Here is a 27,673-nt window from a genome sequence, read left to right as displayed (position 1 = left end):
CAGTCCGCAGACCAATGCTCTATCCACTGAGCCAAACTGGTTTCAGCTGGTATGTGAGTTTTTTAAAAAAATTGTAAACAACTGTTCAAAAATAAAATTTAATCATGTGACCCTTATTAATAGCTTTCCATTGCTATCAGGATAAACTAAGTTCTACTGTATTTGCTTAGTACTTGGAGATTTGGCCAGCCCCTGTTTATCTTGTAGCCTGATCTTTTACCACGTCCCCCATCACTTTACACTGTATCTATATTAAACTGCTTTATTTCCTTAAACATGAAATGTTTTCTCTTGCTTTGGGCCTTCTGGACCTAAATATCTTCTGTCTAGAGTAGTTCTGCTCTCCTCCCCACAACTCTGCAGTCCTGGGATAGATGTATCTTTCTCTTTTGTGCTCCCACAACCCTTTTCCCTTCACTAGTACTCACCACCCTCCACTATGTTTACTGTTCACTTGTCTCTGTCCACAGAAAGTCCTGGATGCAGTATCATCCCAGTAGCAATGAGCAAACATAGCACCCAGATACTGGTTTTTACATACTATTCTCCAGTAATAAGAACCAGGGTTTTCTGGAGAAATGGCCGATTTTAAAACCGAGGCAATGATAAATAAGCAGAAACATTTTGTGTGTGTGTTTGTGTGTGCCAGAAAGTAAAGAAGTACCCAGAGAATAATAGGAACATGTCAGAGGGACACAGAAGTCAGTTAGAGAAGGCTTTTACTGGCCAAATATGGGACAGGTAGTGATGGTACACACACACACACACACACACACACACACACACACGCACACACACTTTCATAAGAAAATGCCAAACTGTATTCCAAAGGGGCTGAGTCAGTTGTCAGTTTATATTCCCACCAGCAGGGTATGAGAGTTTCAGGTGCTCCACCTCCTTGCTAACATATATCTTCAATCTTCATTGTAGCCTTTAAGTGGGTGTGTGATGGTATCTCACTGATATTGACTAATGATCCTTTCATGTGCTTGTATGTGATCCATATCTCTGCTGAGATGTCTCTTCAAATATTTTGCTCATTTTTTCTGGGTTGTTTGTTTTATTATTGAGTTACTAGAGGCCTGGTGCATGAAATTCATTCATGGTAGGGTTCCTAGGCCTGGCTGGCGATCAGGACCAATCTGTGGGGTGACCACAGGGCAATTGGGGGGCCCTGCTGGCACCTTCCTTGGCCTGTCTGGCACTGCCCACTTGCCAGCCTTGCCCCCTGCTGCCACCACTAGTTGCCTCCCACAGAGGGAGGCGACCAGTGGGGCAATCAGGGGTCCCTGCTGGCACCCACCTTCATTGGCTTGGGGTCTGAAGGCTGGGGGCAGCTCCTGCATTGAGTGTCTTCCCCCTGGTGGTCGGTGAGCATCATAGCAACTGGTTGTTCCAGTGGTCATTCTGCCATTCGGTCAATTTGCATATTAGGCTTTTGTTATATAGAATAAGAGTTCTTTATATCGATATATTCTGGATTCAAGTCCTTTATTAGGTTATAACCAGAATGTTGTAATTGGATCCCTAATAAGAACAACAATAATGCTAATAAAGGTACTCACAGGCATGTCTCTTCTGGCATTAGCACCTAAAATCACATCTGGTCACTCCTTTACAGCCTTAGTCTTCAGGCTTCTGCTTCCTCCTGGGAAATGACCACCCTTGAAGACATTCAGCTGTAAAACAGACCAGTTTTATCAACAATAAAAGTACTACCTACTGGAAGCATTCTTTATCAATGAAAAATAAATAAAATGTTTTAATCTGGAAAAAAATAATAATGGTAAACAGATATCTGCTGATTAAGTTAGGAATCCATCATTGTATCCTATATAATAAAAGGTTAACATGCAAATTGACCCTCATGGGGGAACCACCAGGAACAACCGGCTACTATAGTGCGCACTGACCACCAGTAGCCAGCTCCTGCATTGAGCATCTGTCCCCTGGTTGTCAGTGTGCTCCCATGGGTTGCAAGCTTGATCCTTAGTAGGGGGTGTGCAGAGAGCAGCCAATTGGTGATTATTTCTCATCATTGATGTTTCTATCTCTCTTCCTTCCCACTTACTCTCTGAAATTAATAAAAATATATTTTAAAAAAAGAAAAAAAATGAATGATTAAAATGGGGAGAAACTCCTTATAATAGAATATCAACTAATAAAAGTAAAATAATAATTGACTTAGAAAATCATTATTTTGCAACCATCACAGAAATAATAATAATTTCAGACAAGAAACATTAATGGTTGGTAAAACTCATTAATGAAAGCTGGATCAAGAATAAGTTTTATTTACATTGTCCCAAAGTCTCTCCCTACAAAATAATCATCAATTATTCAAGGAAAAAGAGTAACTTTACGGTGGAGAAACCTGAAGATACCTCCTTATTCTAGTGATCAAAGTTAACATCAACAGCAGTGGAACAAATTAACATCATGAGTCATCTGATGAATACAGTGAGATGAACTCAGTATTACTTCCTAAAATGTGTAACCTGACTGTAAGCAGGCATTAGGCAAACCCAAATGGAGGCACATTCCACAAAATAACAGGCCTGTATTTTTTCCAGTTACCCATTTCTTTGTAACAAACACCCTAAAACCTACCTGCTTAAAACAATGCTTTATTTTACTATAATTTGGACAAGGGGCAGCTCTTCTCTGCCCTAATGTACATGTGTTACAGCCCAGAGCCTGGCTATACTAGGCCTCAGCTCAAGTGGCTCAAAGGCTGGAAGCAAGAATCATTGGAAGGCTTTCCCACTTCACATCTCTGACACCTGAGCTGGGAGACTCAAGCAGCTGAGGGCTTCAAAAGTAATGGCCCATCTGGCATCTCTGCCTCTATATAGCCTCTTCATCACCAGTTTCAGAATAACAAGATTGCCTATATGGAGCTAAAGATTCTGAGGGAGCCAAGACTGGTTTGGCTCAGCGTTGGTCTGTGGACTGAAAGATCCCAAGTTCGATTCCAGTCAAGGGCCTGTACCTTGGTTGCGGGCACATCCCCAGTGTGCAAGAGGCAGCTGATTGATGTTTTTAACTCTCTATCCCTCTCTTCCTCTCTGTAAAAAAAAAAAAAAAAAAAAATAATAATAATAATAATTAATAAAATAAAATATATATATATATATATTTTTTAAAAAGATTCCACAGGAGAGGGGAAAAAAAAGAAAATAAGTGGGGGCACTAGTGGTAGACGGAAAGAGGAGAATTAACAATCAGGGTGACAATGTGGATAAATCCCAATGTATTATGCTCACTGAAAGAAGCCAGACCCAAAAGGTTATATAGTGTGTTACTTCATTTATATAACATTTCAGAAAAGGCATAACTATATATGTCCAGGGTCGGGGGTGGGGTAGGTGGGGGTGGGGGGGTGGAGAGACTGACTTCAAAGGAATACAAGGGCATTGTTCTGAATAATGAAACTTCCATACCTTGATTGTGGCCGTGGTTATTAATCTATCTGTTGGGTTTGTATTTGCCAAAACTCATAGAACTATACACTAAAATTTAACTTACCGTAGTATAAAATTTTACTTGTATGTAAATTATACTTCAATAAACATGACCGTCCTCCCCCACCACCACCACCAAAGCAGTTAAAAATTCTGAGGAATATATAGAAGATATAATTCAGATAATAGTGAACTGAAAACCCAGTCAAGAAATATACAACCACACATAGATTTAGGAAGGGGCCACTAGATGGTGGTATTAATTTTTGTAATACAGCCCAGGGAAAATCTTAAAGCTCAGAGATCACAGACTTGGAAGTGGAGCACTTTGGGGGAAAGTTTCCTGTAAATCCATAGCTGTAACTTCTGATAGCAAGCCTTGAGCTGCATTGGTTTCTGTCATTTTGCTACACCAAGTCTCCCACTCTCCCACTGATTCTGGGAAGCCATCAATATCCTTCCAGTAAAATTTATTTTTCTGTAGTTCACTTTTTGTTGTTGTGGTGGTTTTTTCTGAAACAGACTGAATAACAAAACTAAAGATGGCTGTTGACCAATTTATTTTTTGTTTGTTTTGTTTTGTTCTTATTTTTCACTGGAGGCCCAATGCATGAAATTTGTGCCTCAGCCCAGCTTGCACCCTCTTGAAGTCCGGGACTATTCAAGGATCAGACCTAACTTGGCAGTCAAACATCCTCTCACAATCCAGGACCGCTGGTCCCTAACCGCTCACCTGCCTGGCCTGCCCTATCACCCCTAACCATTCTGCCTGCCTGCCTGATCACCCCTAACAGTCTCTGCCTTGGACCTTGCCACCACGGCTTCGTCTGGAAGGACATCAGAATGATGTCCAAAAGGCTATTCAGCTGTCTGGTCTAATTAGCATGTTATACTTTTATTATTTTAGGTAATAGAGAATTTTGAAATGTACAAAATAAACAGAATCTATATATATATATAAAGCCCAGTGATCCGAATAGCAAACAACCAGAACAACTGGTTTCTATGTTGCACACTGTCACAGCCAACCAGCCTGATCTGGGCCCCTGTTGCCCACCCCAGGCTGGCCCTGCCCCTATCAGCTCCTAACCCCAATCTGCCCCCAACATCCTGATGGGGAGGCAGGGCCAGCTAGCCAATTGCTCACAGCCCCTCTCCCCAACTGGCCCGGCCCAATGGGCCCCCATCAGGACAGGCCGACTGGACCCCACCCATCCACAAATTTGTGCACCAAGCCTCTAGTGCAGGGGTAGGCAAACTCATTAGTCAACAGAGCCAAATATCAACAGTACAACGATTGAAATTTGAGAGCCAAAAACTGACTTCTACACATGAGCCACGAAGTTTCAATCACACTATACATGTGCACCAGCACGTGGTATTTTGTGGAAGATCCACACTCAAGGGGCCAAAGAGCCTCATGTGGCTCTTGAGCTGCAGTTTGCCAACCACTGCTCTAGTGGTATAATCAACTCCCAATATCAGCAAACATCAATAATCATTGATCTGCTTTCCTTCCTTCCTTTCCTTTCCTTTCCTTTCCTTTCCTTTCCTTTCCTTTCCTTTCCTTTCCTTTCCTTTCCTTTCCTTCTTCCTTTTTTTTTCTTTTTTTTTAAGAAGGGGAGGATGGTAAAGAGAGACACGTTGATTTGTTGTTCTACTTATTTGTGCATTTTTTATTCCTATATGTTCCCTGACCAAGGATAGAACTCACCCCTTGCTGTATCTGGACGATGCCTTAACTTAGGGGTGTCGAACTCAATCAGAGAAGGGGCCAAAATCTAAAATCCAGCCTAAATCGCGGGCCGAATGGTTTACTGAACAGTCATAAACTGTCATTGTGATGGAAACGCAGCGGAGTGCAGTGATGACAGCGCGGTGCGGGCCACATTGCAAGGCCTGGCGGGACGGATTTGGCCCACGGGCCTTGTGTTTGACACATGTGCTAACTAATTGAGCTACCCAGCTGGTGTAATATTCTGCCATTCTTAATTTATCAAATGACCACCCCAATACCCATGCAAGTTGTTTTTTAAAATTCCTTTTCTAATGGGATAAAATTTACATATTTTGAAGTGCATAGATTTTTACAAGTATACCTTTTTGAAAAAGCAGTTTTAGAAAAATAAAACAGTTTTAGGTTCACAGCATAATTGAGCAGAAAGTACAGAGAATAATTATTAACTGCCCCCCATCTCCATACATAGCCTCCTCCATTAGCAACATCCCTCACAAAGTGGTACATTTGTGACAATTGATGAAGCTACATTGACAACATCATTATCATCCAAAGTTCATAGTTTATATTAGGGTTGAATTGTTGTATATGCTACAGATTTGGACAAATATATGACTGCCATTATAGTCAGCATGTTATCATAAAAAGTAGTTTCACTTTCCTAATCATCTATGCTTATCCCTCCCTCCCCTTAACCCCTGCTGAAATGCACAAATTTTAACTGTACAATTTCAATTTTATTTTAGAGGACCTGGTTCGGAAGTTTTCAATAGCATAGAAGCAAAAAGAAAAAGGAAAGTTTGTATTTAATTTTTTTGTCAACCTACACCTAACCAGAATAAATATCAAGAGTCAGTTTGGTCAACCTTAACCAAGTGGCCTATAAAAATTAATTCATCATGCCAAAACCGGTTTGGCTCAGTGGATAAAGCATCGGTCTGTGGATTGGAGGGTCCCAGATTCAATTTCAGTCAAGGGCTTGTACATTGGTTGTGGGCACATCCCCGGTGGGGGGTGTGCAGGAGGCTGGTCGATGTCTCTTTCTCATCGATGTTTCTAGCTCTCTAAGCCTCTCCCTTCCTCTCTGTAAGAAATCAATAAAATATATTTTAAAAATTAACTCATCATTTCATCTTTTTTTTGTCAGTTACAAGATGTATCGGTTATTGTATGGACTGTCTGGATTGGCCTGTAAATAGTTGAGGAAAATTGTATTGTTTTGAAGGGCTTCCGACCTTATATTTGCTCTAGACTCCATTTGTTCATCTTTCTGACAGTTCAGGATATTGGTAGAGCTCTCCTCCAAAACCATACTTCAAATCAATTTATATTATAAATTATGCTATTGGTTTCCTAAGGTTGTTAACGAAAAACCATTGAAACCTGTAAAGAATTTTAGTGAGTTTATTTGAGCCAAACTGTCAACATATGCTGGGAAGCAGAACCTCAAGGGATTGAGATAATGCTCCGGAGAATGGCGGGTTACCTTTCTATATTTATACATTGCAATCAAAGGAAAGGGACGTAGGTGAGTTACATGAAATTCATTGGTGATAGATTAGGGAGGTGGGACCGAGCGAAGCGGGGGGGGGGACACACGACACGGGACGGACAGGGCGGGATGGGACACACACACACACACACACACACACACACACACACACACACACGGGACACGGGGACGACGATGACGGACCTTTGGGATTGGGTAAAAGGTGAGGTGATGGACATGAGCTTCTTTTACAGAGTTGGATACAGGATTCTCTAACGTAATTTAACAGTTGACAATTAACTTGATAACAATAACAATGAGGGAATGTCTCAAGGCCATTTGTTGTCCCCTGAGGGGTCTGGGGTAAAAAGGAAGTTACAAGTTACCCAGACATCTCACAGATAGGTTATCTTAGAGACTGGAAGGCAGATGGGCTCAGTAAAGAAGATCCAAGTGCACCTTTGTCAGGTGAAATATCTGGGACATGACTACCCAAAATAACCTGTTAGTAGTTAGATATTAAATTTTAAAACCATCTTTTGTGGTTATTTTAGGTCTCTGAGTTTGCAAGACTGCCACACAAGCCTCCCCTGAGATTGTCAGGTTAGTACATGGCTTTTCTTTCACAGGTTATTTTCTCTTATCATTTCAATAATGAATACATAAGAGTTCACATGAAACAAAATTTTTAAAAAAATACATTTTATTGATTTTTCACAGAGAGGAAGGGAGAGGGATAGAGAGATAGAAACATCCATAAGAGAGAAACATTGACCATCTGCCTCCTGCACACCCCCCATTGGGGATGGGCCAGCAACCAATGTACATGCCATCAACTGGAACCGAACCTGGGACCCTTCAGGACGCTCTATCCACTGAGCCAAACCGGTTTTGACGAAACAAAATTTTAATATTGGCTCCAGAAGACCTTTCACAGTAGCTTAAAAATAGTGGTATGTAATGAGTTTTATAATCCCAATCCACTCAACTGGTGCATGCGGTCACCTACACCCCAACTGCCCTACATGTCTTCCTCTATGTTGGAAAAAAACGGACTACAGAGAAGTCTAACATCTCTGGAACAATTTCTTTCATTCTATAAATGGGCTTTGTAAGGCATCGCTTCACCCTTTTAGCTAGGACTTTTTCTACGCTTTTGAGGCCACAAAGCACCCTTGCCTGAGGCTAACACACTTTAAACTTTAAACAACTCTCCTCTCCCGGTTTCTGTTCCGCAAACGAAAGGAAGGGCATTGCACAATTCTCAGCATGCAGTTCGGGCATTGCCCTCCATCAGCGAAACGACCAGCCTCCCTGGGCAGCCACTGCTTCAGAGGCTGCTCAGCACAGAGCAGGGGCGGAGCCTGGGCTCAACACCCCGTCACGTGGCAGCTGCGGCCCAATGACCTAGGCCCACGCGCTCCCCAAGGCCGCATGCGCTCACAGAGCCGGAGCTCCGCCGACGCCCCGCCCCCGCCGCTCTGTGCGCCCGCGTTAACCCTCCCGCGAGATCCCGGCCGCCAGAGTCGTGGGTTCCTACCAGGTGTCGTTTTCCAACTGGGCCCCGGGAGCGCGCCCTGATTGGCTGGCTCGGAAGGCGGGACCCGGCTTATTTGAGAAGAGGACCACTTCCTGAAGCATGAGGCAGGAAGTCATCCGCTGGAGTCCCGTGGAGATAGTGCTGTCAGCCGCTTCGGGCAGCGGCGCGAGCCCCAGGCTGGTGCCGAGACCGGCCGTTCGGTCTCGCCGCTAGTTAGGCTCCGGTTTCCATCGTAGTACCACGGCCCCGTCCCCCAGCCCGGAGCCCGGCGCGACTGCCCGGGGGTCTCCTCCAGCCTCCTTGCCGCCGCTCCAAAGGGGCACCTGCCTGCCTGGTCGGCGCCTGGGTCTCCAGCTTGGGCACTGGCTTCCGGCTTCAGCGCTCCGCGCCGCAGTAAGAAGCACCCTGGTTCCCCCGGCGCCCTGACTCCCTCTCTGAACACACAGCAGCTAGACCCCGGTCCAAGAGGTAGCCTTGGACCTTGAACTAAGACGGATCCGAGACGCCCAGCCCTGGCATCGTCATCTCCGACGGGGCTCTGCATCGTCTCTACCATGTCCCCCACCGTCTCCCACAAGGACAACAGTCGGCAGCGCCGGCCGGGGACTTTCAATCACTCTCTGGATATGAAGAGCGGGCCCCTGCCGCCGGGCAGCTGGGATGACTGTCATCCGGACGTGGTGGGCGGAGAAGGGGACAAAGAAGCTCTTCTCTGGGACACTGGCATCAGTGGTTTCTCAAAGCCCCCGCGGAGCTGCCGGGCCGAGCTAAGCAGCATTCTGCTGTTGCTTTTTCTTTACGTGCTGCAGGGCATTCCCCTGGGCCTGGCGGGGAGCATACCGCTCATTCTGCAGAGCAAAAATATTAGCTATACCGATCAGGCTTTCTTCAGCTTGGTCTTCTGGCCCTTCAGTCTCAAGTTGCTCTGGGCCCCGCTGGTTGATGCAGTTTACTTTAGGAACTTCGGTCGGCGGAAGTCTTGGCTTGTCCCCACACAGTATGTCCTGGGGATCTTCATGATGTATCTGTCCACGCAGGTGGACCGATTGCTCGGGAACACTGATGGCAGAGCCCCCGATGTGGTGGCCCTCACGGTGACCTTCTTTTTGTTTGAGTTCCTGGCGGCCACACAGGACATCGCGGTGGATGGTTGGGCATTGACTATGTTATCCCGGGAGAACGTGGGTTATGCTTCGACCTGCAATTCGGTGGGCCAAACAGCGGGCTACTTTCTGGGCAATGTTTTGTTTTTGGCCCTTGAATCTGCCGACTTTTGCAACAAGTATTTGCGGTTTCAGCCTCAACCCAGGGGGATCGTTACTCTCTCAGGTATTTCCACTAATATGCTGTTAGGTTTATCTTACGTGTCTGAATCCTTTTGACAGCGTAAGACATGGAAGGGAAGCTCATTACTTAATTCACTAGAAATCATTTTATGGGAGATGACCCGAGGTAAGCTTCCCGTTCCACTAAAATGAGCTTCAGACACAAGGACTACATTGGAGTAATCTTAATTGATCAGTACTCTGCAGTAAGTAGGGAGAGACAGCGTACGCAATAACAGTGTAGAATGGCATACACAACTCAGTGTAGGAGTCTATTGACTAATACACATTTTTTAACAGTATGGCCAGTGTGACGACACGAATCTAATCTGACATCCATGGTTCACATTTTACTTTTCTTGTTCCTTGGATTGAGGTTTCTAGCTGCGTGCTTTATGGTCCATTTCCCCTATTCTTACACCAAGAGTCTTTATTTAGCCCTCTTGTGAAAGGAATGGGCTTCATTTATTCAAACATTAACTAGTGGGCTCAGTGACAGACTTCTAAGGGCCTGCTATTATAAAGCAGAGTCCAGCCCACAAGGAACAGGAAAGATTCATTTTTAGGGGAGAACACAGTTGCTGCTTATTAACTGCTGGTGGGAGTTAGATTTCATCAGCAGATATTTGACCTTGTTCAATTGTAAGATTCCATGAAGTGGGTAAGTGGAATTCCAGAATGCCCAATACCAGGTGAAAATGCACTGTGAAGAAGCAACGCACAAAGTACAGGGTGCCGGTGATGTTCAGAGCGCCTGAGGCAGTAATTGTGGAGCCTGGCTTTGGGAAAATAGTGCTGAAAGAAAGGTAGTGACCAAATGAGTAAGATTTCATTTAAATACTATGAGAAAGAGCTTGAATTCTATCTAGTAAGAAATTGGATATAAGTTCTACAAAATTTCCTCTTTTCCTGCATGAGTAAAATACATGCCTCTGGAAGGTTTTTCTGAGGATTTTTTGTTTAACTTTCCTAACAACTGGGAAGCAGAAGTAAAATGACCAATATCAGTAATAACCTACATCAGGAATGCAGTAGAATTCTTCATTCTGGTAGTGATGATGAGTTTAAACAGCTAAACTTTCATCTTGCCAGTACTAGATTAGGGATTCCCAACAGCATAAATGTCAGGTAGGTGTGTGGTGAGGGAAGTGTAAGAATTATACTATTTGGGGAGTGTCTTGAGGAGGGAGGGATCCACAACTGAACTGCTCATTGCCTGAAACCCCCCTGTGACATTGAAGGAAAGCTCATTATTGCTAGTGGCTCACTGTACACCCCGCCCTGTAGAACCCCCTTTCTACCACCTCAAACTGCTCTCGTGATGAAATGATAATTGTACTTTTCATCAGTTGGTTTGAAGCCAAAAATGTTTGAGAGCTTGTTGCTTTGCAATAGATAGATTTGTCTCTGAATGTTCTGGGGTCCCACCCCTGCTCTACGGATAAATCTTTGCCTAAAAATAATGTGTGACTGCATCAAATTGGCACCTTGTTGCTTTTTATATGTTTTGCTTTTCATTGTGTGCTGGACCGTTCAGGCAACCAGGAAAGATTAATGAGATAATGTGTTACTTAATATACAAAAGTCTCAGTAGAGAAAATAAGATTTAAGGGGCTATGGAAACTAAATTACTAACAAGGTAAATTATAACTTTCTCTTAAATATTTATGATATAAGAGTGAATGATAAAACATCATTCCGGAGAATGGCATTCAGGAGCCATCCTATATAATAAAAGCCTAATATGCAAATCAACCGAACAGCAGAATGATCAGTTGCTATGATGTGCACTGACCACCAGGGGCAGGCACTCAACACAGGAGCTGCCCCCTAGTGGTCAGTGAGCTTCCATAAGGGGAGTGCCACTCAGCCAGAAACCAGGCTAGGTTGGTGAGCACAGTGGTGGTGGGAGCCTCTCCTGCCTTTGAGGCAGTGCTAAGGAGCAGCAAGCTGAGCCTTTAGGAGCAGTGAGCAGGCAGGCAGTAGGAGCAGGTAGGCAGTAAGAAGAGAGGGCTCCTGGTCTGGGAGAGGGCACAGGCCGGGCTGAGAAACTCCCTCCCTACCCCAGTGCATGAATTCATGCAAAGGGCCTCTAGTTATAATTATATCCTCCCTTATCAAGAGCTGTTCCCTAATGGGAAGATCGAAATTGTGCTATTGGAGTTTTATTTACACTGATTTTTTTTATTTTGAATAGCCTTTTATTTTGTGGAATTTGAACTTTGTTCTCTAGTAAATGGTAGAAATAGCTTACTATTTAATTTAACTTTTTATGTCTGTAGTGGATTGCTGTTTCTGGTTCAAACATTTTAGTAAGTTAAGAGTTGAAGACTTTCTGAATTTTCATTTGTCTCTTTATGACTGCACATATCACATTTGTAGCCTTGTACTTTCTGAAACTTAGTAAAACTAAGAAAAAAACAGTGATTTTGAGTAATTTAAAGAGCACAGAAATAATCATGAAGGATATAAAATTGCTTAGGTAATAAAAGAAGAGCCAAACACTGAGACAGATGCCCTAGAAAATCAGGAAATTAAAAGTAGGCATAGTTTTTTTGTGTGTGTGTGAAATTCTAAAATATGTTCTGTGATTAACATTTTGAGTGTTACAGATACACTCAAAGTGGAAAATATTGAGAAAGAATAGTTTTTGCCATCTAAAAAACATTCTAAAGAATAAATATGGAACAAGAAGGACAGGTTGAGATAGAACCCCTTAGAAACAAAACCACGACTATGCTGAGATTGGCTTTGGTACCTTCAGGGTCCAGTACTGAACTCAGAAGTGGACTTCTCTCCTGCCACATTTGGCTTTCAAGGATCTTAGCAAAAAGGGATGACTTTTTAAGCTGCAAGAACTGATTAACCCAGAAGAACATAGAGTTAATAACAATGTTTTATGACTTGAAAGAAGAATATATTTCAGTTCCTTTATTATAGATGAGAAAACTGCAGCCAAGTGGCTAATTAGAGGTAGAGATATTTCTACAGGATTAAATTTCCTGACTCCTTAAATATAATATCTGTGTAATGTAACATAATACTAAAATATAATATGTTCATATCATCGAGCTTTTCTACTAGAGAAAATTTGCACTATGATTGCTGATCCATAAAATACATCAACCTACCCCTGGAATACATAATGCCCAGAAGTGAAAGATTTAAAAGGTTTTTTTGTTTATTTGTTTGTTTTAAAATATATATTTTATTGATTTTTCACAGAGAGGAAGCGAGAGAGGGATAGAGAGTTAAAAACATCGATGAGAGAGAGATATCAATCAGCTGCCTCTTGCACACCCCCTACTGGGGATGTGCCCGCAACCAAGGTACATACCCTTGACCGGAATCGAACCTGGGACCTTTCAGTCCACAGGCAGATGCTCTATCCACTGAGCCAAACCGGTTTCAGCTGTTTGTTTGTTTTTTTAAGTGATGCATGTTATTCATTTACTCAGTCATGAGTGCCTATTTGGTGCTAGCCAGTGTTATAATTTAATGAATAAGACCTGGGAATTCTCTGCTCCTAAGGAATCTTTCTATAGTCTATAATGAAGGTTTGTAAACCAAAATGATGTCTTATCATTGATATTTCTATATCTCACTCCCTCTCCTTTCCTCTCGAAAATCAATTTCTTAAAATATATATATAAAAATAAAGGCAGTGAGTTTCAACCCCAATAAATCATTGCCTGTGGTAACAGGATCCTAGGATTGCTAGATTTTATTAGTATTCAAAAGCTGAAAATTTTCTCTTTTTTGTTTTTTTCTCTCCTAATTTTAAAACACTGGTTTGATTCATATAAAATATGTGTTTTGGCTAGGTCCAGCTGGTAGTTGAGGCCAATTCCTCTATAGGCAGTGGTGACAATCCTATATAGTTAAAGGGTAATATGCAAATTGACCAAACGGCAGAATGACCAGTTGCTATGATGCACACCAAGGGGCAGATGCTCAACACAGGATCTGCCCCCGGATGGTCAGTGCATCCCACAGGGAGAGTGCCACTCAGCCAGAACCCCAGAAGCTGGGCTCACGGCTATCAGGCGCAGCAGGAGCCTCTCCCGCCTCAGTGGCAGTGCTAAGGATGACAGTGCTCCCCACAGGCCTAAGCTGGCAGTCGGACATCCCCCGAGGGCTCCCGGAATGTGAGAGGGCATAGGCCTGGCTGAGGGACACACCTCCTCTCCCCAGTGCACGAATCTCATGCAACAGGCCTCTAGTAATGAATAAAAGAAGTGATTGTGATGGGTTTGGGGGCAGGGAGAAGGATAGTCTGATAACAGAGAAGACAGTTAAACATATTAACAGTTTATGAGTCAGCTTGTTTATAGATAAGCATACACATTAGGAGTTAAAGGGAACTGTTGCTTTGAAAAATGGATGCTCTAAGTGTGAAGCTAATCAAACTGGTGGTGATAATAGTAACAGTCTGTATTTTTAAAACATTCATGATATGAACTATGAAGAGATCAGGACCAATTCTTTGTCTTGCTTTCTGAAGCAGTATTCATTAATATATTTTATGTAACTAAAATGATATTTAGAATTGGGTAGAACTGACTGACTTATTTCTAGTTAGATCAGTTATTCTTATATAGGCTGTAATACATACTTTAGCATCTATATCTAAGCTTAAAACACCTTCTTATATTCTCAAAGATGAAACTATAGAGATGGAGAACAGATTGGTAGTTGCTAGGGGTTGTGGATGAGAAGAAGGTGATGGATAGCCTGAGGGAGTTTTGGGTAGTGATGGAACTGTTCTGAATCTTGATTATGGTTGTGATTTGAAATTGATACATGTATTAAAACTCATAGAACTGTACACTAAAAATATTTAGCTCTATTGTATGATAATAAAGTAAAAAGTTATTTAAATAACTAATTCATTATCTTAAAAGCTAATATATGGGTAAATATTACACAAATAAAAATAACTAACCTTTCTTTAAAAGCTAATTTCTGTATAGTAATTTTTAAAATTAAGCTTTAATCATTTCTTGGCCTTTTGGCTAAGATCAAGTGTAAAAAATTAAGCTTTAACCCTGGCCAGGGTGACTCAATGGTTAGAGAGTTAGCCAGGGCACCAAAGGGTTGAGGATTTGATTCCCAGCCAAGGGCACATCCTGGGTTGCTAGTTCCATCCTGGCCCCAGTGGAGGGTGTGTTCGGGAGGCAACCAATCGATGTGTTTCTCTCACATCTACCAATATGTCTGTCTGTCTGTCTCTCTCTCTCTCCCCCCACCTCCCTCCCTCCCACTCTTCCTTCTCCCTCACTCCCTCCTTCCCACTCTCTAAAACTCAATGGAAAAAAATATCCTCAGGTGAGGATTAACAAGAAAAGTAACCTTCATTAAAAAAAAAAAAATCCATTACCTTAAACAATGTTAATAAATAATAGCCAATAGTCTATAATAGTACTTATGGTAATTACGTCCATAAAACTTAATATATTTTCTGGCAATGGTAATGCTTTGTGAACTATTAGCTTTATTCTGTTCATGTGAGCTATGGAAAAGCTTTAAATTAGGGCTCTGAATCATGCATTGTTACCACTTCCTTCTCTCAAGTGCACTGTTGTTTTATCCTCAAAGCACAAAGAAATCACAAATAATCCTACCTGCAAATACTGAAACCTGTTTAACTTGTTCTTATTCTTTTTTTCTTCTTCCTGCTACTAATGTCAAGGACTTTAAATTCTAGATGAAGATTTTATTCATTAAAATTGTGGAACATACTAAAAGTTTTTTTTAAAAAAAAAAGAACTGGAACTCTTAAAGTGGTATATAACTGACAAACTTTTAAATTTCACGTAACATTTATGTACAGACCATTAATTGAAATTTCTGGTGACGGTGATATATCATACATGTTTTCAGGGTTTCTTAAACAGTTCATTTAAACCAAATGAGGAACAAAACCTTTCTGAATAAGAATAGTAATGTAGATGAGCCCAGCCCGTGTGGCTCAGTAGTTGACTTGGAGGTCACAGTGTGATTCACATGCCCGGGTTGTGGACTGTGGACTTGAGGCAGCCAATCCATGAAGTTTCTTTCTCATTGATCTTTCTGTCTGTCTATCTCTCTCCCTTGCTCTCTCTCTAAAAATCAATAAAAACATGTAAAAATTAAAAAATAATGTAGGTGAAATTCTGTAAACAAGTCATTATTTGTCACATTTCACAGATGATATTAAGGATGCAAAAATAATGAACATTAGCCTTATTTAAAGAATAATCTTAAATTGTTGTTCATTCCTTTAGAATCAGATTCCAAATGTTTTGTTAACTAGAAGTTGTAAAGATGCTATTTTGATGAGCTTTAATCATAACTTGTATAGATTACTATTTTAAGATGTAATACCATTGCGCTTAAGAATGTTATGTGTTTTTCTTCTAATATCTAAAATCAAGTGTAACTTTTCCATGTTGGAGAAAGAATTCACCTCAGAATACAGATGTCCATATGTATTGAAGCATTTTAGTTCCTTTAATTTGTATTATTTTTTTATAGTATAGCCTTGTTTTTTATTGGGGTTGTGGAAACTAAATAATTAGCCAATTCAAGTAAGTTCTTATTTCATCGTTAATTTTTTAAAAAATTTTATGCAGATAGTGTGAAATAATTGAAAGATTATAAAACTCAAATTCAGATTTAGGTTCAAGTTCTGCCTCTTAATAATTGTACCTTTGACAAAGATTTAAATATTCTGGGCTTCTTTTCCTCATGTCTTTATAATAGTAATGCCTGCTTTGCCTCACTCACATATTTGCTATGAAAATCAAATCAGATAGCGTATAAGAAAGGAGCATTTAAATACTCAAGTGAAAATTGGTCTTACCTAATATTGCTATATGCCTCCATCCATAAGTGAGGTTCAAATGGTACTGATCACCTTCAGCTAGCACAGCCGGGAAGCAAGACTAAATGCCAAGGAAAAGCCCTGATTGAACAATGTTCTACTTGTTTTTGAAAAAAGATGACTAGGTTCCATGAACAGTAAGTTGTGCTATATGAGCAATGAAATAAAAACAAAACAAGTAACCACATATAAAACTGAGTATAAATTTAAAATGTTAGAGCTAGAAAGTCTGGGATTTTCTAGCCAAAGGCTTCTTATTTTATAGACAACGAAACTGGATAGGGTTATCCAGTAAGTTCTAGAGGGGCAAACTAAGATGTATTTCTCAGGGTGGTTAAGGAGATTCAGGTTTTGAAATTAATTATATAAGGCATTAAATCACAATTTTATCACCGACTTAGAATGTAACTTCAGGCATAACCTCTCTAAGCCTGTTTCTTTATCTGTAAACTAGAGGCCCAGTGCACTAAATTTGTGCACTGGTTGGGGAGGTTGGATTCCTCAGCCCAGCCTGTACCCTCTCGCAGTCCAGGACCCCTTGCTCCTTACCGCCCTCCTGCAGCAGAGGCGGGAGAGGCTCCCACCACTGTACTGAAAAGAGAAGACTATTCTTAAACAGTTTTTTTTTTAAAGTTTAATAGTAAAAATATCACCTGTTTATTGTCTAAATTGTCATGATTTAATAAAGAACTAAAATGGCTTAAGTGCTTAAGAATTATGACTGATGGTGCTTGAAAATCATTTCCCAGAACTCTTTCTTTTGTTACTCCTCACCGGAGAATAACATAGATTTTTAGAGAGTGGAAGGGAGGGGGAGAGACAGAGAGAGAAAAACATGGATGTGAGAAAGACACATCAATTGGTTGGGATCAGGGCTGGGAATTGTGCCTGCAACCAACGTGTGTGCCCTTGACTGGAATTGAACCCAGGACCCTTCAGTTTATGGGCTGACATTCTACCCACTGAGCCAAATTGGGTAGGGCATCCCAGAACTTTTCTTGAATAAAATGACAGACTTTTGTTATATTCAGCCCATTTAATGTGTGTAACTCCCTTGTACCCCCATTGTTAAGTGTCACTGTCTATTTGAGTCTGTGCTGTATATGCAGACCTAGGACTGCCTCATTCATCTTTATTTCCTGGTACTTATATACCTTAAACATGATAGCCACATTGTGTTACTTTTTTTAAACCAAGGTTTTCTGAGGAAAAGTTGTATACAGAATTATATACTACCAGTGAAGTTATGTCATTTCAAAAGTTATAGATTATAACATTTTGAATTTCAGATTTCCTTTTTTTCTGGGGAGCTGTATTTTTGGTAACAACAACTTTAGTTGCCATTCTGAAAAAAGAAAACAAAGAGGTATCAGTAGGAAAAGAAGAAACCCAAGGTATCACAGATACTTACAAGCTGCTTTTTGCAATTATAAAAATGCCGGCTGTTCTGACATTTTGCCTTCTGATTCTAACTGCAAAGGTAAGAGATTTCTAAAGCTAATTTACCATTCTGCTATAATTAACAATATGGTAAAATACTTCTGTTGCCTTTTCATATCATAGGTTCCTTTCCACTACTATTAGAATTTAATAATAAAAAACAATTTTCAGTTTATTAAATGTGTTTTGAAAGGTGTGATGATATCAAATATAATTTCAAAGTAAGCTAAATGGGATTTTGAAAAGAATTATACCAATTTGAAGTAAGTCTAATATAAGTGAAATCTTATTTAATGAATTATATTAATGCTTGGTATACAAGTGACTGCCTTGAAAAAAATAATTTGCTTAAGATGTGATTTACAATGATAAAGAAATGCAACTATTTACTTAAGATGTGATTTACAATGATATAGAAATATATCATTGTAAATCACAAGTTTATTTAAACCATAAAAGAAATGGGGATTTTGGTGATGTTGATTTTATTCTTTATGTTTTGTGTATTAAGATGTCCTTATATCTCTAAAACATTTTAAAGACATATGCTAGAAGAAAGGTGAGTATACTCTGTTAAAGTGAGCTATTGCTATTGTTGGAATTAATATTATTAAAATCTAAAATCAGTTATAGGAATTTCATATTAATATTTATACTTATCTGCATAAACATTTTACAACTATCTTTGAGGTAAAAATTGTAGCTTCAATGTTTTGAAATAGTGTGTCCTCCTCTCTCTCTCTCTTTTTTTTTAAAATATATTTTATTGATTTTTTACAGAGAGGAAGAGAGAGGGATAGAGAGTTAGAAAAATTGATGAGAGAGAATCATCCATCAGCTGCCTCTTGCACACCCCCTACCCGGGATGTGCCCGCAACCAAGGTACATGCCCTTGACCAGAATTGAACCTGGGTCCTTTCAGTCTGCAGGCCAGCGCTCTATCCACTGAGCCAAACCAGTCTCGGCTGTTTCCTCCTCTCTAATGAAAAAGTGGGTTAAATTTTAAGGAAACATGAAGGAGGCTTAAACTTTAGGAACTTAAGGTTTAAGTGTAGTAAATGTAAAAAGTTCAAGGGAGACTATATTAACTAATTACATAATGTAGAAATCACCTTTGGTAACATTTTTGATATATTTTCTTTGGTATATTTCCCCCTTTATATATGTATCTGTATACATATACTTTATATGCAGAAATATAACTTTTATAATCAATTTTATATTAATGCTATATATATTTATACATAAACACTTTAAAAGTATAATAGGATCATACTGTATATAAATTTTTACCACATTTCTGTCTTATGATTCCATAATCATCAGGATTTTGTCTTAAATTTGTAGTATCAGAAATTAGTTTCTTCGCCGAAACCGGTTTGGCTCAATGGATAGAGCGTCGGCTTGGGGACTGAAGGGTCCCGGGTTCGATTCCAGTCAAGGGCATGTACCTTGGTTGCGGGCATATCCCCAGTAGGGGGTGTGCAAGAGGCAGCTGATCGATGGCTCTCTCTCATCGATGTTTCTAACTCTCTATCTTTCTCCCTTCCTCTCTGTACAAAATCAATAAAATATATTTAAAAAAAAAAAATTAGTTTCTTCTTCTTTTGAGTTTTATATAGATGAAATATCCATGTGCCTGTATCATTAAATCATACTTGAAAACTTTTTAGTAGCTATATAATTGTCACATTGTATAAATTTACCATAATTTATTCAGTCATTTTTCTGTTGCATATTTAATTTGCTTAGGGTTTTTAATTATAAAAATGTTCTAGTGAATTTTTTTTGCATGAGTTTTTCTTTGATGTTCGGTTTCCTAACAATAGATTCTTAAATGGGCAATTAGTGGGTCAGTGAATGTAACTGCTAAATTACTTTTTAAAAAATTATAATAGTTTTTACTGTCCCGAGTAATATATAAAGAGGTGCTTCAATTACAGAATCTAGAATCCCATGTTCTCCTTTAAAGTAAATCTTACCAAAAGACATCTTTTAAGTTTTAGTATCAGAAATTAGTTTTCCCTTCCTTTGAGTTCTTTATAGATGAAATATCCAGTAGGTGTTCTTATGTCTAGCTCTTGTATTGTTTTACTCAACATTATACAATGTTCCAAAACACACTTTAACAGTTGATGGCACAATTGATGTCTCTTTCTTTTCTGATATAAGCCATTGGGATTAATAATAGTATTCAAAGTATTTATACAGTTTTGGGGACACCCTGTATTTGTATAACTTATCTATATTGCTAATTTTAGCAGTAGTTCATCTCATTGCTTATTGTATTCCATTGTATGAATTTGCCACAATTTATTTTATCAACAAATACTTAGGTTATTTCTACTTTTGGACTATTATGAATAGTGTTTCTACAAACATTTTTTATATTACTTTTAGTGAACCTAGGTGAACATTTAGATGGGTAAATACCTAAGTGTAGAATTGTTGGGTCATAAATATTCCATTAGTATATACAGCCAAACAAGTTTCCAAAGAAGTTGCTGTTTCAATTCTCCTACCATCAGCAGTATTTGAGTTCCAATTGCTTCACAGCCTAGAGAACAGATTGTCTTTTCAATTTTAGCCTTTTTGGTGAGTATGTAGAGGCATCTCATTATGGTTATAATTTTCATTTCCCTGATGACTAAAGAAGCTGAGCATTTTTCATATAGTTATAGCCATATGAATATTCAGAGTTGCCTTTTTCTTTAAATTTGTAGAACTTTGATTTTTTTTTATATATCCTAGATTTGAGGTTTTTGTTAGTTGTGTCTATTATAAATATCTCCTATCTATACCAGTTTTAAGACAGAGTAAATGTTGAAGTGAGTTTGTATATCTGATTTTTACAAAGAGAATGGGTGAATTTATTTTCTAGACTTAAGTGAAATATCTTTGACCTTTAATGTTTTCATGGTGAAATTTGCGTTCTGGCTCCATTCCAGTAAAAGTATATTTCTTTGAACAATTTTTTTATTTGATAGAGTTTCATACTTATTAAAAATTTTACTTTTTAATTTAAAGAATTCCCATATGTCATATCCAAGTTCTCTAACTATTAACATTTAGTTCCCCTTTATTTTGTAAATTTGCACTCTATTACCTGTTTCTTTTGAAATGTTTGAGAGCAATTTGTACATACCATGACCCTTTATCCATCCATACCATAAGTATGTATTTCCTAAGAATGGCAAAGCCACAACTTTAATAAAATAATCAGGGTTTTGTCTTTTTATCCTTAGCCAAGGATATGTTTCCTTTGATTTGTAGAGAGAGAGAGAGAGAGAGGAGAGAGAGAGAGAGAGGGGAGAGAGAGAGAGAGAGGGAAGAGGGAGAGGGAAGAGGGAAGAGGGAAGAGGGAAGAGGGAAGAGGGAAGAGGGAAGAGGGAAGAGGGAGAGGGAGAGGGAGAGGGAGAGGGAGAGGGAGAGGAACATCTATGTGAGAGAGAAACATAGATCATTTGCCTCCTCTATGTACCCCATTACAGATGGGGTTGTTTTTAAGATTTAATCTAACTATACTTTTCCCTTCTCCCTCATTTTATTCAACTTTTCAGATATAATGTTTTCTCAGAATTACTTTTGAAATGTTAGGAGACCTGAAATTTTTATTATGGTCAATCAGAAATCATAAAAATGTATATATGTGGCAGTGATTCTCCATTTTAACCAGATTTATTTGGAGTCAATTAATGACTTTTTAAAAAAACTTAAAATGAACAAATCAGTAAGTTTGGGTTGGGACACTTTATTATAAGAGATTGAACTTTTGAAGTGGAAATTTTGTTGTAATTAGAGCCATCTACAGTTCCTAAGAGTGCTGAATTTTTAGTTGTTTTCACTGAATATTGTCAGTAGACCATAGGGCAAAGTGCACCTTCTCTAACTTGATTGTTTTACCATACTTGTAACTGTCATGGGTTAATCATGAAATTGAGTTTATTGAGAACTTACATATGCTTGGAAGAAAATATTTCCTAAGTAATAAATTAAAATATTTTTCTATTGCAGATTGGTTTTTCAGCAGCAGATGCAGTAACAGGACTGAAATTGGTAGAAGAGGGAGTACCTAAAGAACATTTAGCCTTATTGGCAGTTCCAATGGTTCCTTTACAGATAATATTGCCTCTGATTATCAGCAAATACACTTCAGGTCCCCGGCCACTAGATGTATTTTACAAAGCCATGCCCTACAGGTAAAAACAAAGTAGAATCTTCTTAAATAAAAAAGGGTAAATGAGGAACATTCATTAGTGTCACTAATATCTGTGTGTAGAGTATATATGGAAAAAGGCTTGAAAAGCATCTTTTTAAAAAAATATATATATATATATTTTATTGATTTTTTTACAGAGAGGAAGGGAGAGAAAATAGAGAGTTAGAAACATTGATAAGAGAGAGTAATCTATCAGCTGCCTCTTGCACACGCCCTACTGGGAATGTGCCCGCATCCAAGGTACATGCCCTTGACCGGAATCGAACCCGGAACCCTACAGTCCGCAGGCTGATGCTCTATCCACTGAGCCAAACCGGTTTCAGCTTGAAAAGCATCTTTAACTATAATAGCATTTATACAGACTTTTCTCTCTCTTTTTAGCCTAATAGGTTGTTGATTCAAGCTTTTTTCCTGTGGTAGACACACGGATTTCTGTTTTAGTTGTTTTTTAACCTAAAATGGAAGTCAGCTCCATTTTTTCCCCCCTCTATAGATTATTGCTTGGATTAGAGTTTGCTCTGCTGGTTTGGTGGACTCCGAAAGTAGAACATCAAGGGGGATTCCCTATATATTACTATTTCGTACTGCTGCTGAGTTATGCGTTACACCAGGTAAGTGTAGTTTTCTAAGGAAGTAAACGGTTCTTGGTAAAATAAAGAGGACATTTTTCTACAGTGGCTTTAAAATAATGATAATAAATTTTAAGATTTAAGCACAGATCTGACAATGAAATTATTTGACAGTGTACTTGAACCCTTATTACTTTTGATTTAATGAGCTCTATTCATAGAAAGAGTTTCTTCTTTATTCCATTTTTTTGTTCATTTGACAAATATTTTTTACATTTCAGAATTTATTTCAAACTAGTAATTCCATCCTTGCTAAGTATTTCTTATTCCAACCCTAGACTTTGGTTCTTTCTTTCTTCTAGTCCCAATATTTTTTTTTCTGAAAGTATTAAAAAAAATAAGGATGGCTACTAGGTTAAAGGTTATAGGTTTTTGGTTTAGAATCGTTTTGAAAGTTATAACTTACTCTTTTGTGATTTTGGAAGCTGTGTGTCAATCTGCTTTTTCTTTCTTTATTAAATACATTTGTAATCCTTAAAAAAAGTGATACCTCACTTTGCTATAGCCTCACCTAAGCTACTGTTGCACAATGGGGTTTTGTTTGGGGGCAAGTGATTCAAGTAAATGGCAGATTATCTTTATATAATTTTAAGGTTTATAAGGGACTCAACTGTAGTAATTGCTAATGTGTATTTTAGAGTCACTTCGGATTTTTCAATGAAGCCTAGCTTAAACATTTGAAAGTTATAGTTACATTTTGAAAATTATATTTATCAACTCCTCATTTTGTTTTTAACTGAAACTAAAAATATGGCTATCAAATAATCTCAGTAATTTTTTTTGCCTGCAATTGTCTCATTTAAAAGATCTCCATAGTGGATCATGTCTGACTAACTATGTACATCATGAAGGCCAGAATGTCAAATGTAATTTTCTTTTGTTTTGCACATACTTAGTTAAATAAAAGTTAAAAGAAGTGTTTTAGCTTAGCAAATGCTTTACTACCTAAGTAAAAAAACAACAACTATGATGTAGTAGTTCAAAAATCATTCGTTTGGCTTTGGATTTCATTAGGTAATTTTTTAAAGTATAGTCATTGAAACCCAGACAACCAGATGCTTTGTGGGAGAAAAGGTATAAGGCCAAGTAAATTTGAGAAATGATACATGATACAACCCTTCTTTATGTAGCATCTTAATCATTCCTTCAACAAATCTTAAGTGATCACTGATTCCATGATAGGAAATATTCTAAGTACTATAGTATAACAGTGAATAAACCATGCCGAAATCCCTACCCTAAGGAGTTTATATCCTAAAGGCTTTCAGAAGGCCTGGAGTGAAAGGGACCTGTTTAATTTTACGTAATTTAGTGTTTCTCAGTCTTTTTTGATATTGTAACATCCCATGGGATAATAATAAAAGGAATACTGTCTTGGAAGCATGGTTTATTTCTATATTCCTAAATAAAGGGTTAATTCTTGCCTCTTAAGCACTTTTGCCTTTAAGACTTTTTCTTCAATTTGTCACATACATTTTGAAATGCTTTTTTTTATGTTTATAGACAAAAATTATATTTGAGTGCTTACATGTATAATACATATATACATAAAATACACATATATGATAATAAAGGCCCAGTGCATGAAATTCCTCCAGAGGTAGAGTCTCTAGGCCTGGTCAGCAATCAGGGACGATTGGGGCCTTCAAGCTGCCGGCCGGCCGGGACCTTCCTTTGTTCCGCGCTGCCCCCTGGTGGCAGCATACATCATAGCAAGTGATAGAACTCCTGGTGTCCTGGTCAAACTCCCAAGTGGACACTTTGCACATTAGCCTTTTATACAATATATATAAAAGCGTGTGTGTGTGTGTGTGTGTGTGTGTGTGTGTGTGTGTATTTTATATTTAGGTACAGTACATATATAGGGCTTTGCTTAGTGTTTCAAGGCCACCTCATCTGTCGTTTTCTCATTTGATCATCCCTTGACTACTTATTTTAAATTAAGCTCTTATTTAGCTTAATTTAAGCTCTATCTAGACCCCAGTAATACAATTTGTATACTTCTGTTAAGAATATTTACTGCATTTCATAATATTTATTTATTCCCTATTTTCCCAGCCTAGAATAAATTCTTGAAGGTTACAGAGAGACTGTCTTAGTCATCTTTATACTGTCATGATCTGGCCTAAAGCCTAGTCAATAAGAAATGTTCAATAAATGTTTTTTGACATGAGTTTAATAAGGGACATGAAAATTAATTTTAAGGTTTATAATTTTGATTTTCTTAATTCAGACTATAGCTTTAAAAAGCCTAATCATATTAAAGATGTTTTACATTTTCCTTGTAGGTTACATTATACAGTATGTATGTTTCCATAATGGCTTTTAATGCAAAGGTTAGCGATCCACTTATTGGAGGAACATATATGACCCTTTTAAACACCGTGTCCAATCTGGGAGGAAACTGGCCTTCTACAGTAGCCCTTTGGCTAGTGGATCCCCTCACTGTGAAAGAGTGTGTAGGCGCATCAAACCAGAGTTGTCGAACAGCTGATACTATTGAGGTAAGTGTGTTGTAATTTTAAATAACATTAAACTAACATTAAGGTATTAATTTCCTCGTTTTGCCTCTAGAAGAACTATATCTATTTTAAAAATCATGTCTGCCCATAGTTTCTCATACAGAAATCTACATCTTTCCCATCATGAGTAAGGGTTTTAATGCAACTGAAATCAATAAAAGTAGTTTTTACCTGAGGATAATTCTCAGCAAGGGAGGTGCAGTCACTCTTCCCACCTGAGGATCGCTGTTGTACACAGTAGGATCTTAAAAAAAATGCATTATTAATAGTTAAGTTTTTTAATGACAGCAAAAGGGAAATTTCATTGGCTATTCATTTAACAATTGTAGGTAAAACCAAGTGGTTAGTAGCTTGTTGATTATTTCAAAGTAACAACTAGCTGACTTTTGGAGTATTGTTTATAGCATGAGCTGAAAATTGCTCTACTCTTGTTGGTAGCATTAGAGAGATTTAAGAGATATTACAGTAACATGTAACAAAAATAAATTTTGATCAATCTTTTAAACTATAAAGTAGAAACATGTAAGTTTGTAAATACTTCCATTTTGAAATTATGGAATTTTTTTTTTTTTTAACAGCTTTGCAAAAAACTCGGTGGCTCATGTGTAACAGCGCTGGATGGTTATTATGTGGAGTCCATTATTTGTGTGCTTATTGGATTTGGGTGGTGGTTCGGTTTTGGTCCAAAATTTAAAAAGTTGCAGGATGAAGGACTGTCTTCATGGAAGTGCAAAAGGAACAATTAGTGCATCTATTACTGGACATTCTAAGAAAGGTAACTATAGTTTAGTTTTAATTCAGAGAGCTATGATAATCAGTGAACAGGGGTAAAAAATATTATTTTGAACAAGGAAATTAGTGCTATAAAATGCCAAATGGTTAAAAAATAGAGACCTCTCTGCATCCATGATTATTTTTGCCTTGACTTGTTAGTGCATTTACAGTTCACTTAAGGTAAGGAAATTTGTTCTAAAACAACTTTTTAGGCCTTGTTTGATTTATATCTTTTTAATTTACTGACCAAAGTATTTTTTAGGCAGCAAAGCAGTAGCCATGAGTGGTAACCACACAGTCAAGTATTGTTATCAGTTCCTATCCTCGAGCTGTATTTAAAATTTTGGTAAAATATATTCAATGGAAAAGAGCATGATAATCAGATACTAATTATAATAGTCCTGACCTGTTGAAAGATAAACCTCATTTTGAATTGCAAGTTGTTAGATTCTATGTGGAATTTCCTGAAAAGAGAATTTAGACTGCTGACTGAAATGCCATTTTAGTTGTTATTTTTCTGACCACAACAACATTGTACTAATGAATCTGTGTTTAAAAGACTATTTGAAATATAGTTCCTGCTTTTGTAGGCATTAAAGATTTATAAGAAGATTACTCAAACTATTTTTTTATAACATGAAAGCTATGATATTTAATTTATTGATTTCCCCTGTCCACACTTTTTTTTGGAATTTTTATTCCTTGTAACTTTTTACCCTAAAGTTTGCATGTTTTTGTTTGTCATAGGAGTTACATGGAACACAGAAATCTCGTGAGGGGATCAAATTTAGTGTTGAATACATGTTTGTTGCAAAGTTTTGAAAATAAAAATTAGTTTTTTCTTCAAGTAGTTTTTTTGTTTGTTTTTTTACCAGAAAAAAAAAAAGAACAGTAAAGTTTTTAGATTAAGTAAAATTTAAGTGAAAAAATGTTTTAAGCACTGAGACAGAGATATTTTGTGCCTTTGACAAATTATATCATGTGGTGGAAGAATATTTCTTAATTAAGCACTTTACTGGTGAGAAAAGATCTCACAATAACTTTATACCAAATCAAGTACTGTATTTCCACTTATTAAAGCACAGTCTTCTGTTTGTAAACTATAGCTGCCAGTAGAGAATTGCTATTCCAGGAGAATTAAGCTTTCTAGTACTTTAGAAATTTCTAACATATTATGTACATTCAGTAATAAAGTTCTTTGCATATTTTGTGGTGTATTACTGTGACTTTTTAAAGATTATATAAATCCTTCAAAATTGAAGCTAGAGGAAAAAAAAGAGATTATAAGTAGAGTCCTAGTATTATTATTATTATTATTTGGAAAATATACACTAACTCCTGTTTTTTTGTTTAACTTTAAAACATAGGTTGAATTTTTGAGTGGGTTTTTTTTTAAGTAATGGAGGATAAACTGGGTGGGAGAAAATGGCATTTGGCATCCGAAGAAAGATAGATGAAGGCAACAGTCTCTAAATGTGAGCATGGCCATTGGGAAGCCAGTGTTGGGCATTGATGTCAGATCCTGCAGAATCACCTAGAAAGTCAACCTACAGACAAGGAGACTACACCAAACAATAGATTCCAGTACTCTGTCACATGTGAATTATCATGTATTATAAATAAAAAATGTTTACTTGAATAAATAAAAAGTCCACTTAACTATCA

The 27,673-nt window shown here is 38.1% G+C and overlaps 1 protein-coding gene and 1 long non-coding RNA gene across 4 annotated transcripts; both read left to right on the top strand.

The window, feature by feature from the left end:
- Positions 1-27,673, top strand: LOC123650983. Its single transcript, XR_006742027.1, has 2 exons — positions 1-49; positions 26,913-27,673. It is a non-coding gene; the product is annotated as an uncharacterized LOC123650983 (long non-coding RNA).
- On the top strand, positions 8,322-27,673 carry SLC33A1 (solute carrier family 33 member 1). Of its 3 annotated transcripts, XM_036444243.2 has the most exons (7): positions 8,324-9,563; positions 17,714-17,904; positions 21,879-22,063; positions 22,577-22,694; positions 25,001-25,216; positions 25,813-26,009; positions 27,376-27,673. In XM_036444243.2, the coding sequence occupies exons 1-6, from the start codon at positions 8,789-8,791 to the stop codon at positions 25,978-25,980; spliced, it is 1,653 nt and encodes a 550-aa protein (XP_036300136.1). In that variant the 5' UTR covers positions 8,324-8,788; the 3' UTR covers positions 25,981-26,009; positions 27,376-27,673. The 3 variants fall into 3 exon arrangements, with proteins under 3 accessions (XP_045439580.1, XP_036300136.1, XP_036300135.1); XM_045583624.1 differs by lacking the exons at positions 25,813-26,009; positions 27,376-27,673 and adding an exon at positions 25,326-25,766 and having other exon boundaries at positions 8,322-9,563; XM_036444242.2 differs by having other exon boundaries at positions 25,813-27,673.

This window comes from Pipistrellus kuhlii, unplaced genomic scaffold, assembly GCF_014108245.1.
Source record: "Pipistrellus kuhlii isolate mPipKuh1 unplaced genomic scaffold, mPipKuh1.p scaffold_m20_p_2, whole genome shotgun sequence".
Classification (NCBI taxonomy): domain Eukaryota; kingdom Metazoa; phylum Chordata; class Mammalia; order Chiroptera; family Vespertilionidae; genus Pipistrellus; species Pipistrellus kuhlii.
This window is presented reverse-complemented; position numbering and strand designations above follow the sequence as displayed.